General features: G+C 46.9%; 2 protein-coding genes across 2 annotated transcripts in view; one reads left to right on the forward strand and one right to left on the reverse strand.

The window, feature by feature from the left end:
- The window catches only part of grik5 (glutamate receptor, ionotropic, kainate 5), a 24645-nt gene extending 22924 nt beyond the window's left edge, over window positions 1–1721 (forward strand). The window contains 6 exon segments of the mRNA XM_067237359.1: window positions 1042–1107; window positions 1109–1186; window positions 1188–1301; window positions 1303–1590; window positions 1592–1618; window positions 1620–1721. Of these exon segments, the coding sequence (XP_067093460.1) occupies window positions 1042–1107; window positions 1109–1186; window positions 1188–1301; window positions 1303–1590; window positions 1592–1618; window positions 1620–1721 (675 nt within the window).
- A 4243-nt stretch (window positions 1722–5964) lies between these two features.
- On the reverse strand, window positions 5965–14365 carry LOC136943877 (uncharacterized). The gene is made up of 19 exons (XM_067237360.1): window positions 14320–14365; window positions 13886–14206; window positions 13271–13546; window positions 12900–13154; window positions 12566–12680; window positions 11762–11790; window positions 11442–11576; window positions 11014–11148; window positions 10562–10644; window positions 10373–10408; window positions 9930–9958; window positions 9546–9553; window positions 8189–8536; window positions 7691–7802; window positions 7331–7365; window positions 7152–7201; window positions 6513–6634; window positions 6410–6455; window positions 5965–6352 (listed from the first exon to the last, which is right to left on the reverse strand). The coding sequence occupies exons 1-19, from the start codon at window positions 14363–14365 to the stop codon at window positions 6314–6316; spliced, it is 2220 nt and encodes a 739-aa protein (XP_067093461.1). The 3' UTR covers window positions 5965–6313.
- Between the last annotated feature and the right edge of the window lie 165 nt (window positions 14366–14530).

The raw sequence follows: 14530 nt of genomic DNA on the forward strand, positions 1-14530 counted from the left end.
ATTGACAAGTGTGGTGTGATGATTCCCCTGGCAATTAAATGTCATGATGTATCCCTTCTTTTAACATGCCTCACTTGTACGCTGGTATTCTCTGTGTCCATTCTTGGATCTCCCATCTTGTGTGACTCCCACCTCGTCTCATTGGCCCATCAGTTGTCTGTGCTCAAATAATGAATACTGTTTTTGCTTATGTAAGCACATTGTAGCCTCCCACTCTTATGATTTCCTCGACCTCGAATGTGTCCGTGAAGTGTGTGTATGTACTTAGTTCTGTATTTGGTTTGAGATGCTGTTGGAATGCCGAAAGTGTATGTGAGGCTATGCGTGTGTGTTTGCATGTGCGTACGGATACATAATGACTGTGTGTTTTTGCAGCCCTGCCTGTTCATAGTGCATTACGTACCATTAAGAAACACTCATATCTGAACATTTGATGTTGAGTAAACAGTTTCTGGATTGTAATAACCCTCTTTGCACCCTGGATGTCCTCCTGTCTCTACCACCCCCCAACTTTCCATCCTCCTCCCACCCCTGCACTTCCCTATAAAAATGTTGCATTTTCCCTCCATCTATCTCACTTTCATTTTTGCCCATTCGTCGGTCCTCCTTCACCCCCTCTCTTCACCGTTCTCTCCTTCCTCCCTTTACTCCATGATCTTTTTGTTCTTTTTCTGCTCCATTTCTCCACCTCCAACCCCTCCTCCACCCCCTCCTCCACCCCCCATCTCCACCCCCTCCTCCACCCCTCCTCTGTCCCTTGTTAACCCTTTCTGCTCCTCTCTATGCTTTTGTGCCCCTCTACCTCCTCCTCCCCCCTCCCTCTCCCCCTCTCCTCTCCTCTCCCCCTCTCCTCCCCCCTCCTCCTCCCCCCCTCCTCCTCCCCCCCCTCCTCCCCCTCCCTCCTCCCCCTCCTCTCCCCTCTCCCTCTCCCCCTCTACCCCCCTCCTCACCTCTCCTACCCACCTCCTCTCCCCTCTAACCCTCCTCCTCCCCCCCTCCTCTCCCCACTCCTCCTCCCTCTTGTCTCCTCTCTCCTCCCAGGTGTCTGTCTGTCAGGAGATGCTCACCGAGTTCCGAAACGCCGTCTCCTGTAAGAAGAGCTCCCGCTCCCTCGGCCGCACGGCGCCCTCTCAGCAGCTCTGCCGCGCTGCGCCACCCCGCCCGCGTCGCCCTGGGCGCCCCTCGGCCCCCTGCGCCTGGTCCGGGAGATGCGCCTCAGCAACGGCAAGCTCTACAGCGGTTCAGGGCCCCTGACAGGCCGGAGCCAGGGGCCGGGGGAGGGGGGCCCCTCGGACATGGGACCCGGGCCCCCAGCGACTCCTGGAAGACCCCCCTGGGGGCCAACACCACCCCTCCCTCCCCCAGCCCCGCCCCGCGGGCCCCCCCGCCGCCCCCCCGTCTCGCGGCTGCAGCCACGTAAGGGTGTGTCAGGGAGTGCCGGGCGTATCCAGAGCCCTGCCGGGCGGGGGCTGGGGGGGGGCCGCCTCCAACACGGATACCCCCCCTCGTCAGCCCCCCTGCCCCGCCTGGCCCCACCCCTGCCCCCCCTCCACCTCCAACACGGACAGCGAGGGGGGAGGCGGCCCCAGCCCCCAGGCGGCTCCACCACAGCCCCCCGCCGCCCCCACCCGCCGCCTCCGCACCCCCACCCACAGAGTAACACCAGTACAGACCTGCTGGGGGAGGGGGGACTGAGACTCATGGAGGGGGGGGGGGTTTGAAGGTGGTGGGTTGAGGCAGATATGAGAGTTAGGGGATACTTGGGGCTGTCTGGTGAAACACTTATCACCTGTGGCTTTGTAGGATAACGAGAGAGAGAGAGAGAGAGAGGAGAGAGAGAGAGAGAGAGAGAGAGAAGAGAGAGAGAAGAAGAGAGAGAGAGAGAGAGAGAGAGAGAGAGAGAGAGAGAGAGAGAGAAGAGAGAGAGAGAGAGAGAGAGAGAGAGAGAGTAGAGAGATGAGAGAAGAGAGAGAGAAGAGAGAGAGAGAGAGAGAGAGAGAGAGAGAGAGAGAAGAGAGAGAGAGAGAGAGAGAGAGTGAGAGAGAGATTTTTCTGCAGGCATGGAAAACGTTTGAGAGATGAGACTGAGGATATAGGAAAGACAATGAAGGAAAGCAAACTCTTCCGGACATCACTTAGACTCCTGGTCAAGCCCAGTCCGGGGTCTCCATCTTGGTTATCTAGCTAGCTGGCTATGTCGGTGTTTTTGTGCAAGATGGCTTCCATACTTTGAATCCTCCCCCTGACCTGACGACCACCAGAGCACAGAGGCTCAAAGAAACTACTTTCTATTTGTACACGTCGGTTCCTCTCTCCGACTTCACTCTCACTTCCTCTCCTCTCTGATATCCACCTGGGTGTTGACTGTCAAGGAACTGATATTTATGGTTCTGAATGATATTTTCCAGCTCTCCAGCCACGGGCACACAGCCCTCGCGGAGGCCATTATGTGACATGAAAACAACAACGTCGAAAGACGACTTTAAAAAAAATAGACTTGAAAGAATTCAATGATTTTACTGTTGTTTTTTTGGTTGTCTCTATTGTTTTGTTACCATTGTTCTAAGTGGGAGTTACAGAAAAATAAAGACTATTTGTGGCAAATATGGTGAATTATGACACACTAGAGAAACCTTTCTGGGATTAACCAGTAATGGATGAAGGTTTTGTGGCCCTACCTGCACCCCGTAGCTGGAGTTAGCATGAAGTTGAAAGGTCTCAAAGTGGACAGGATGTGCAATACTGAAGGAAGTCAGAGGTGTATGTACGTATGAATGAGCGGTTGCGTGTGTGTAGGTGTGTGTGTACCATGAAGAGATGTCCTACATTGCGGAAATGCGAGTGGAACCCGATGACAGTACTGCTCACAGAGTCTGTGAAACTACAGATCTAGGCTTTAAAATGTAAAATATGTTTTCGTCATCCTTGCCAACACCGAGCTCATCCTATTTTTTACCCGTTAGCACAGGAGAGAGAGAGAGAGAGAGAAGAGGAGAGAGAGAGACGAGAGAGAGAGAGAGAAAGAGACAAAGAGGTGGAGAGTGAGTTGAGTGATAAACAGTATCAGAATTACAAATCATAATTGAACTACTTCCATAATTAGATCTCTCCTGATCTGGTAATTTTAGGCATCTTGCTACTGTAGATCTTGTTTCTCTGCCAGGAGACTGACGCCAATGGCTTCTATCTATCTCTCTCTCTCTCCCTCACTCTCTCTCCTCTACTCTCTCCCTCCTGTCTCTCATCTCTCTCTCTCCCTCCTCTCTCTCCTCACTCATCTCTCCACTCCTCTCTCTCCTCTCTCTCTCCCTCCTCTCTCTCCCTCCTCTCTCTCTCTCTCTCTCATCTCTCTCTCTCTCTCTCTCTCTCTCTCTCCACTCCTCTCTCTCCTCTCTCTCTCCCTCCTCTCTCTCTCCCTCCTCTCTCTCCTCTCTCTCTCCCTCCTCCTCTCTCTCCCTCCTCTCTCTCCCTCTCATCTCTCTCTCTCTACTCTCTCTCTCTCTCTCTTCTCTCTCTCTCTCTCTCTCTCTCTCTCTCCCTCCTCTCTCTCCTCTCTCTCTCTCCCTCTCCTCTCTCCTCTCTCTCTCCTCCTCTCTCTCCTCTCTCTCACCCTCCTCTCTCTTTCTTTCCTTCCCCAACTAAGAGGTTCCTGCCAGAAGCTACACACGCCACCAGAAAGGGCCTGTCACCACAGTTTGAAAGGCCTCGCGTTAGACGAGCCCATTAGCCGTCTAAATGACTGGGAGCTTATTCAGGGTCTGAAAGCTGGTGTGTCACAGTGGGTGCTGATAGGAAGGGGATTGGGGTGAAAACATGGGATTCTCGTTCATACAGAGAAGGGTGGAGCGTCAGCTCTGTTTGAATTTGATTCAGAGTTGCTCTGAACGTTAAACCCCTGTTTACAGCCTGACATGACTTCTGCTGACACAGAATGGCTGACACGTACACACACACGTACACACACACGTACACACACACACACACAAAAACATTGCTCAATTTCAACACAAAATAACTTTGAAGGACAATCTTAAGTGAGAATGAGGCCGATTGATCTCTTTCAAAGGTCACTCTGACACAAGTCTGCTTGAGTGTGTGGAAACCCTCGAGTGGTGTATCTGTACTCTGCTAGTCCAGTCAGTGTATCGGCCGGCTGTGTCTCAATAGTCCTTAAAAACCCCCTCCTTTCCGTGTCTCTTTTGCTGCATGTGTTACACAGTATGACAACATGTGACAGATGAAGGTGACGCGATGTGTAACACTGCAACCATCCACCAGTGCTCCCCGTTGTCAAAGGGATGGAGGAAAGGAAGCAAGGAAAGGGAGAGTATTGAGGTGAAGAGCATTTAAAATTTGAGTGGGTGCAGTGGGGCAGGGGGGGGGGGAGCATTTAAAATTTGAGGGGTGCAGTGGGGCAGGGGGGGGGGGTCACGTGGGTAAGGGGGGTCATAAGGGGCGTGGTCACCACAAAACAAACCAAGCTTTTGTTCTCTATTTGTTAGTTTTTCATATTTCTATACTAGTGCTAAATGGATTATTAAAACAACAATGATGAATATTATTATGATAAAAATTCTTGTTATTATTATTGTTCCTATGGAAGACTAATGGTCTACAGGGATGCTGCTGTTCTTTGAAGAGGGAAGGGACAGAGGCAATGTATTGGGGGGGGGAAGGGCCCATAGTCTCCATAGCGACCACTTGGTGTTCAAACCTATAGACACACTCAAAAACTCCTTTGGAATAAAAAGAAATATTCAAACTGCAATTTGCTGGTGTCTCATCTGTTGCTGTGTGTTTTCAAGTGTGTTGCTGTGTGTTTTCAAGTGTGTTGCTGTGTGTGTTTTCAAATGTGTTGCTGTGTGTGTTCAAGTGTGTGGCTGTGTGTGTTCAAGTGTGTTGCTGTGTGTGTTCAAGTGTGTTGCTGTGTGTTTTCAAATGTGTTGCTGTGTGTTTTCAAGTGTGTTGCTGTGTGTGTTTTCAAATGTGTTGCTGTGTGTGTTCAAGTGTGTTGCTGTGTGTGTTCAAGTGTGTTGCTGTGTGTGTTCAAGTGTGTTGCTGTGTGTGTTCAAGTGTGTTGCTGTGTGTTTTCAAATGTGTTGCTGTGTGTTTTCAAGTGTGTTGCTGTGTGTGTTTCAAGTGTGTTGCTGTGTGTGTTCAAGTGTGTTGCTGTGTGTTTTCAAGTGTGTTGCTGTGTGTGTTCAAGTGTGTGGCTGTGTGTGTTCAAGTGTGTGGCTGTGTGTGTTCAAGTGTGTTGCTGTGTGTGTTCAAGTGTGTTGCTGTGTGTTTTCAAGTGTGTTGCTGTGTGTTTTCAAGTGTGTGGCTGTGTGTTTTCAAGTGTGTTGCTGTGTGTTTTCAAGTGTGTTGCTGTGTGTTTTCAAGTGTGTCCTTTTCCTTTTTGGACTCTCATTACCAAGTGCTTTTTGTCTGAGGCGATGTTTGTCTGTCTGGTTTTCTGTCTATTCACCTTGATTCTCTCATCCTCCTCATTTGCAGTCAGACCACGTGTGTGACAGGCACACGTATGACAGATGAAAGATACTTCATGTGCCAGTGGGTTGGAGGGAACAGAAAAAGTTGGCGATATTCCTTTTCTTGCTGAAATTGTACAGAATTGTCTCAAGAGACTAGAATAGTCTCAGACAAGTCACATGCCACTGTGTACAAAGATAAAAACATATGCACTACTGGTCATCAAAACCTTGACTAGGTCTTAGGTTGGGGTTAAGCCCCGAATGTTTACACCGTTTGGCTCAGTCCCTGGTGGGGGTGGGCTGGTTTTGGCCATTACACTCCCGGGCTGAAAATGGGTCCCACTCTGACCCCTCCCTTATAGACTCAAGAATACCTCCATTCCAGACACGATTATAGATGCTTATAATAACGCGACTAAACGAGACAAAATAACAGACATTTAGAAAATAAAGAGACATTTTAGCGTAGTTTTTATTTTGTAAACCACATTTAGTCTTGTTTTTATTCGTCAACAATATTGCATTGTACATTTAACTACAGTCACCGTCACATGAGCAACATTTACGGTGCGACTCGTCTCGTTTTCGTCACGTGATGAAGGTTCGTTGACGACATTTAGTCATTTAGCAGACGCTCTTATCCAGAGCGACTTACAGTAAGTACAGGGACATTCTCCCCGAGGCAAGTAGGGTGAAGTGCCTTGCCCAAGGACACAACGTCATTTGGCACAACCGGGAATCAGTAACCTTCAGATTACTAGCCCGACTCCCTAACCGCTCAGCCATCTGACTCCCCTGACGACGATATGTAGTCATCATTTTTGTTCACAAAAGCAACACTACAAGGGAGAAGTTTCACATGTCCGCTTCTTCATCACCTGGGAGTATGTTGCTGAGTCGTCCGGCAGGACGGGGCGCTGAGACCTCGAGGACACCTGGGAGTATGTTGCTGCGTCGTCCGGGAGGACGGGGCGCTGAGACCTCGAGGACACCTGGGAGTATGTTGCTGCGTCGTCTGGGAGGACGGGGCGCTGAGACCTCACGGACACCTGGGAGTAGAGGGTATCATCGGGGTTCGTGGCATCTGGGGGTTTTATGGACGATCTGTCCCCTCTGGTCCCGGGGGACTTGAACACAGTGACGTCAGAGTAGACCAGGTCCTGGAGGGAGAGAGAGAGGGGGAGGAGAAGGAGAGAGGGAGAGGGGAGAGGGGGAAGGGGAGGGGGAGGGTGATGGGGAGGGGAGGGGAGAGGGGAGGGGCAGGGGGAGGGGGAGGAGAGAGAGAGAGAGAGAGAGAGAGAGAGAGAGAGAGAGAGAGAGAGAGAGAGAAAGAGAGAGAGAGAGAGAGAGAGAGAGAGAGAGAGAGAGGGGGGGGGGGGGAGGGGAAGGAGAAAAAGAGGGAGAGAGAGAGAGAGATAGGGAAGGGCGAGGAGAAGAAGAGGGAGAGAGTGGTGAAGAGAGAGGAGGAGATGGAGGTAGATCAAAGGAAGGGGTTAAGGCAAGGGAGGCAGAGAGGGAGAAGAGATAGTTTGGAGGAAAACCACAGAACAGAGAACGACTGAAGCCTTTCTCTCAGATCCCTGTTTTTCAAGCAAATTAAGCCACAAACTCATAACAGATCTCCTCATGAGTTCCCTCTTCCTCATCCAAATCTTAATATAAACTGAATCAGCTGACCTCTTCTTCTCTAATCACATGTGTAGCTGTGCCAGGTGGTCCTCTGGTGTCTGAAACACAACCAGACACACAAGCCTCAGTCAGAACACACACACGTCCCACACGTGGTCTGTGGTGTCTTAATACACATTCACTGTGAAGAACAACAACATGTGTGTTTTGAAAAAGGAACTGCTCACCAGTTATGACCGTATGTGATACTAAAGTATTTCGCCTATAGAGAATGAGAATGTGAGAGAAAGTGGAAGAGAAACAGAGGCAGAGAGGGGGAGGAAATAACTTATTATTCCACATCTTGACAAAGCCGTCTTGGCATGGAATATGCTACCTCTCTTGGAGTAGACTTTTTAAGTTCTCAACTAAATTAGTATTTATCACCTACCTATCTACTAAATAACAAATATTTAGATATATACAAAGAACACATGGAATTCTGTGATAATATGTGTTGATTGTGTAGAGAGTCGAACAGTCAAACTGCCAGTGATTATCATGTCGCAAAGTTTGGTGAAAGTGGAGCCCAGTACACACACACATACATCTTCCTGTTGATGAAGAGGTACACTGAGGCTGCCATGACAACCATCACCAGGAGGACGGCGAGCACGATGCCAGCGATGACACCAGATAGAGGTGTGGCCTGAGGCTGGGCTGAGAACAGAGAACAACTGTCACTCACTGATCAGTGACAGGCAGGACTGACTTCAACTCAGGAAGCAAGAGTGCTGCTGTCCACTTACACAGAATAAGTCTGAGGTAAATCTACATTTACATTTAGTCATTTAGCAGACGCTCTTATCCAGAGCGACTTACAGTAAGTACAGGGACATTCTCCCCGAGGCAAGTAGGGCGAAGAGCCTTGCCCAAGGACACAACGTAATTTTGCACGGCCAAGAATCGAACCAACAACCATTTGATTAATAGCCCAACTCCCTAACCACTAAGCCATCTGACCCCAAGTACTTGTAGCGTTGTAGTTACAATAGTACTAGCACTATTATTAGTAGTACTGTGAAAGTATGGAAGTATTCCCTTACCCTGTACAGTGAGGTAGGATGTTTCTTTAAAGGAGCCACTTGGGAATACAGTCATTTCGCAGGTGTACCTTCCCTCATCAGACTTCCTCACATCCCTTATAGTCATGGAAAATCCCTTCGTCAAATTCTCAGTGAAATTCACCCTCCCTGTCAAGACTGATTGAGGAATGTAAAGTCCATGTTGAGGGTCTAAGACACCCAGAGATGTGCCCTTCTCTTTGGTTGGGCCTAGTGTCCACTGTCCCATGGTAATATTAGAACTACCCTGGAAGGTACATGGCAGAGTGACGTCATGACCCTGATATCCTGTCACTTGCGGGTCCACCAGGACCTTCTGGGGCTCCAGCACTGGAGGGAGGGGAGAGACAGATTTTTTTTAAATTGCAAACATTGCAGGGGAGATGATTAATTTCTAAATATTATTTTTTTAATTACACAAACGAAGCATAATGCAACAGTCTTCGAAAATACTAGGAAGCACATTGGTATTTGAGGGCAGACATTTCACAATGTGTATTGTCCTGTATTGCCAAGATGTTGTTAAAGTAGCCAACTTTTAAAAAGCAATTAAAGATACCAAACAATGAATCTTACCTGAGTAGAAACAAGACAGTATCAATATTTGGAACAAGTGATCCATCTATGCTGTGTTCACGTTGAATAATATTTTAAACTGGAAGAGTTCAATCTTTCCATCAACTGAAGATATACAAGGTGCTGAATAAACAGGAGTTCCTCAAATGGGTTGAGGAAGTTAAAGTTCCCCTATTCTGTAAAATGTTTACACAACTTGTGTTTGTGGTCAAAAAAGTATGCAGCCTCACACACGCTCATTCTGTCTACTACAGCAGACCACAGGCGCCACCAGTAGTCTGCTCTGTCTTACTGTACTCCACAGTTTATAATCACATGGGCCCACAGAAGATCCCAGTACAGTAGGTGTTGAATAGTGGACACCTAGTCACAGCGTTGCCCTGCTGATTTTGAGCGTCTCAACATTGACTTTTTCACAGTACCAGTCTACACACACTTGTTCTTAACCAGCCACAATGAGCACCTCTGGTCAAGTCCATAATACTTCAGAGTAAAAATATCTCATTAGGATACATTATTGAAATAATTTTTATTCATTTAAAATACACAATATAGCTACAACATTTGCCAATATATATAATAATAGTTTATTATCAAATGTTGTTGAAAGTAGTGTATAGTTTTCAAAAAGCATGATATCGTTTTATTATTAAATATAATTGAAATGGTCTTCATGCATTAGTGATGACAGACTTGAGAAGACAGCATCCGAAAGCATTCAAACCCCCTATTAGAGAGAAGAGGTGACTCAGGCGACCAGAACCATGGGTGCTGTCCAGAACCAACCGTGAGGATGGGGTGGGAACACGCCGGACTGGTATTAACTGGGAGAGAGAGAGAGAGACAGAGAGAGAGACACAGAGAGAGAGAGAGAGAGAGAGAGAGAGAGAGAGAGAGAGAGAGAGAGAGAGAGAGAGAGAGAGAGAGAGAGACAGAGAGAGAGAGAGAGAGAGAGAGAGATGGAGAGAGAGAGAGAGAGAGAGAGAGAGAGAGAGAGAGAGAGAGAGAGAGAGAGAGAGGTGAAGAGGGTGAGGGGTGCAAGGGCAGTATGCAGTACAGGAACTAGTTACAGTAATTCAGTCTCCAGGTTCATTCCGGTATATCAGAGTTCTCTCTGTTGCTATGCGAGAGAAATCTGGTAACCTACCTGGAAATCTTAGTCTCATATTCAGACTCCTGGTGAGGACGTGAGACCATAAAGATGGAAACAAGAGTTTGAGTCAGTTCTTGTGAGTCATCTTAGTAATATAGCGAAAAGATGTGGGCGAGATTGAGGACAACTGGGCAGATATGTACAGTAACCACACTGGGAGGGAATGTGTTAATCTTTACTGCAGTTCATCTTCCCAAGACTTTGGATCCAGTTAAGCATAATTGCCAAATGCAAGTACTGTTGTTACACTTTCATTAAACAGTTGTTACACAGTTGTTACACTGTTACTACACTGGTACTACACTGTTATTACACTATCATCACACTGTAAATACACTGTTGTTACACTGTAGTAATATTTATTCCGTGCTCACATCATTCAAATAACACAGAACATGTCACAGAACCTTGTGAACAGTAATGACATCATGACTCACCAAATCTGGTCGTGTTCTGCCTCGGGGTATCTGGGTCTGTGGGTAAAAATGTAACATCTCAGTAAAAAATAAGATGACTGATCAAGTGTGTTGCTGTAGGAAAAATGATATGTGTAATTGTATTATATTTGAGGCAGTGATTGTTATTTATCACACAATCAGGATGCAGGAGGTGACAGTAGAACTCACTCTAGGGGGGATAGGAGGAGCTTCTACAACTCTTGTTGTCGGACGTGAAACGTTTTGATAGGTCCGAGGACGGTCTCCAGAAACTGTGTGTAAAAGGGGTGATGTCTCTGTGATTCACGTAAAAACCGCAAACATTACTGTACGTTGCAGTATCAGCAGTATGATGGTGTTACATCTTCAGATGTGGACAAGATGCACAGCTCTGGCAGGAAATGACATACATTTTTGGAAGCACCCGAAACAGCTGTATAGCTCCCACAAACAAACGAAAGTGCACATTTTCCAGCACCAGTACGGTGGTTTGACGAGGACTTGTTTGTTGATGTTGCCTGCTGGATGTGCTCTTTTAATCCTCATCCTCTACAAGTCTTACCTGGGGTACTCTATAGCTATCTCTTACCCATCTCTAATCTATCTATCTCTAATATATGGTGGGGTACTACAAGTCTCACCTGGGGTCCTCATCATCTCTTGGGGATCTCTGCTGGTTTTGATTTTGGGTTCATGTGACCTGAACTGAAGGTTAAGATGCCCTCTGTCATGGCTGGCTTCTTTCTGCTGGGTGTGTTTCCTCTCTGTGTCTCTACCTGTGGAGGATCAAACACAGAGAGAGAAAATATACCCAGTACCTACTGAGAGATGTGAACTCTCACAAACACCTGCAGTCACAGCATTGCCTCTTTAGTTTCATACATCATCAATAAGAGAGCAGACAACTCTGTTATTACAATCATCTTGTTCTCATATAAGGAGACACGTCAAGCTACTTTGACTTTGAAAGATATTCCATCTGCATACTCTATTTTTATCTAAATCCTTCTGAACAAAACTCCTACACTATCGATCTGTAAGGGGTGACATGGGATACTACAAGTCTCACCTGGGGTCCTCATCATCTCTTGGGGATCTCTGCTGGTTTTGATTTTGGGTTCATGTGACCTGAACTGAAGGTTAAGATGCCCTCTGTCATGGCTGGCTTCTTTCTGCTGGGTGTGTTTCCTCTCTGTGTCTCTACCTGTGGAGGATCAAACACAGAGAGAGAAAATATACCCAGTACTTACTGAGAGATGTGAACTCTCACAAACACCTGCAGTCACAGCATTGCCTCTTTAGTTTCATACATCATGAATAAGAGAGCAGACAACTCTGTTATTACAGTCATCTTGCTTTCATATAAGGAGACACAGAGCCAGATCTTACCTGTGCCTAAGGAGCCTTTAGTCGAGTTCCTGAACAACATAAAGAGAATGATAACATCATCAATACACCAAGCCGCACTGTCAAGCTGACAATCTTAGTGCTGCAGTACTTGAATGTTAAATGTAAGATTTTCCCTGCCATAGTGTTTTCTGTCTGTTTCTCTGGGTGTGTATTCATGTTCTGGTCTTGTTTCATTCTCTTCTGGCTCCCTGCACCTCCTGGCTCTAGTCCCTATCACCCAGCTGTTGCCCATGTGTGATCACCCAGCTGTTGCCCATTTGTGATTTGGTTGCTCCCTTTGCCAGTCCTTATGGGTCGTTATCGAAGTTTGTGTGTATCCCTGACGCGTTCCTGTTTTGAAAGTAAAGTCTTTACATTTACATTTAGTCATTTAGCAGACGCTCTTATCCAGAGCGACTTACAGTACATTTACATTTAGTCATTTAGCAGACGCTCTTATCCAGAGCGACTTACAGTAAGTACAGGGACATTCCCCTGAGACAAGTAGGGTGAAGTGCCTTGCCCAAGGACACAACGTCAGTTGGCATGACCGGGAATCGAACTGGCAACCTTCGGATTACTAGTCCGACTCCCTCACCGCTCAGCCATCTGACTCCCTTTTTGTTCTTGAGTTCCTGCCTCTGTCTCCTTGTGTTTGGGTCCAGGCCCTGGCACTCACATCGTGACAGCAAGGTGTGTCTTCTCTTCCCAAACCACAGATCATTCTAAGTTAATTTTGGTTTGATAAAACAATCACGCCCCAAACAAAGTAAGCTAACGTGATGAGCGTAAGTGTAGACTTACAGATGGTAGGTCAGGCCACAGTAGAGGCCCACAACTAAGGCCACCACAACCAGCGTCACAGCTACAGCTATGCCTGCTGCTGCTCCTGGGCTCAACGCTGGGCTGGAGGGTCTATCTGTAACACACACACACAGACGCACACACCAACGCACAAACACACGCATAAACAGAAACACACACAAGCACATGCAAAAACACACAAACACACACACACTTTATCAAGAAAAGTCTTTAGCCAACAATATTTTGAAGATGCATGACTAGCACTTGAGATAGTAGTAGTCTGACTATTTCGAGTGTGGTTGTGATAAGAAAAGGCAAGCTTCAAAACTACCTCCTATTGTCAGAGTGTGGGTCAAACTCTGAGTGTGGCCGGTCAGGTCATTAGAGGCAGTGCAGTTGTAGTCCCCACTGTCACTGTGACTGGTCTCATCAATGACGTATCCAGCTTCATGGATGCCTGTTTTTTCCCCTTTGAACAGCCAGGTGAGTTTGGCAGGTGGCACCGACCTGACTTTGCAGTATAGGAGAGTGGTGGTGCCAACCTCAGCTATCTCTGGTGCCAGTATGGTCATGGTCTCTGGTCCGACTGACAACACAGGGAGAACAGAACATCTAAGTGGAGCATCAGTCTGCATTATGATAAACTGTAGCACAGATTCAGGCAATTCATGGAAATCAGTTGGTTTCTTGTTCTTTACTCACAGTTTACCACAAGTTTATAGGAGACACTGGCAGAGCTGACAGGGTTGCTGAGCTGACACAGGTACTCTCCATTGTCGGTTCTGTTCACAGGACTTATATCGACTGTGCTGTTGTCCCCAGAGAGGCTGACTCTGTCACTGGGAGAGAGAGGCACACCATCCTTCATCCACTCTCTGGTGCTGATGGAGCCAGCAGCAGCACAGGTCAGGTTGGTGGAGTCTTTATCTTCTACCAAGGTAGCCAGGGGACTTTTGATGGTAGCATTAACGATCACCTCTGTGAGGGAATGGAACACACTGCGGGAATGATGCAGCAATTTCGAATGTGCTGTATCTCAAACGATGGGTACATTTACATTTACATTTAGTCGACGCTCTTATCCAGAGCGACTTACAGTAAGCACAGGGACATTCCCCCGAGGCAAGTAGGGTGAAGTGTCTTGCCCAAGGACACATCATTTGCATGGCCGGGAATCGAACCAGCAACCTTCACATAACTAGCCCGATTCCCTAACCGCTCAGCCACCTGAGCGGGTAGGAAATGTACAATTTCCACAGTACAGTACAGTATTTGTGAGTGCAGCTTTTCAATGTAATATTTTTTAACATATCTCACCATGCAAAACCAATTCAGTGGATCCATTTAAAATTACTTCTGCTGAAATACTGAACTCCACCGAATAGTTCCCTCTGTCTCCTAAAGTTAGACCTGTAAGCTCTAGGGATCCAGTGGATGTGTCCAGAGAGATCCTGTCTTCATAACCTGGTTCCGTCACGTTTGAAGCAGAGGTTAAGACGATTATATCGCTACCATTAACAGTCCAGGCTATTTTCGTATAAGGATTGTCTGTTGGATCAAGGTTTGTATTGAAAATCACGTTCCCTCCAATTAATGCATCTGTGCGGTCTGATAACACTCCTATTCCAGCACACAGCCCTGGAGAAGACAAACGTAGGTATTATTAAACAATCCAACTCATGGTTGGAAGAAAACACGTTATTCTGGAGTTCAGGTGTGATAAAATACCTGATAAAGTACCAAATGTTTACCTGTGAGTAAGGACAAGGCAAGAGCAATGGATGTTGCAGCTTTCATGGTTTCTGGAACTGTCTACTGTCTGGTTCTGTGTAATTGAGCATGAACTATAATAGGTAGGGCAAAGAAATCAGGAAGTTTTCTTTTTACCATAAGATACAGTGAACTTTGGATTGGCATTCAGTAATAAACAGTGATAAATGTCCTTTGCTGACTGTTATACTC

This window comes from Osmerus mordax, chromosome 6, assembly GCF_038355195.1.
Source record: "Osmerus mordax isolate fOsmMor3 chromosome 6, fOsmMor3.pri, whole genome shotgun sequence".
In the NCBI taxonomy this organism is placed as follows: Eukaryota; Metazoa; Chordata; class Actinopteri; order Osmeriformes; family Osmeridae; genus Osmerus; species Osmerus mordax.

Coding starts and splice junctions, on each gene's coding strand:
- LOC136943877 (XM_067237360.1), bottom strand. CDS start 14,365: ATGAAAGCTGCAACATCCATTGCTCTTGCCTTGTCCTTACTCACAG. Junction 11,149..11,441: donor AGAGATGATGAGGACCCCAG/GTGAGACTTGTA, acceptor GATCCTCCACAG/GTAGAGACACAGAGAGGAAA. Junction 9,959..10,372: donor GCAGAACACGACCAGATTTG/GTGAGTCATGAT, acceptor CGTCCTCACCAG/GAGTCTGAATATGAGACTAA.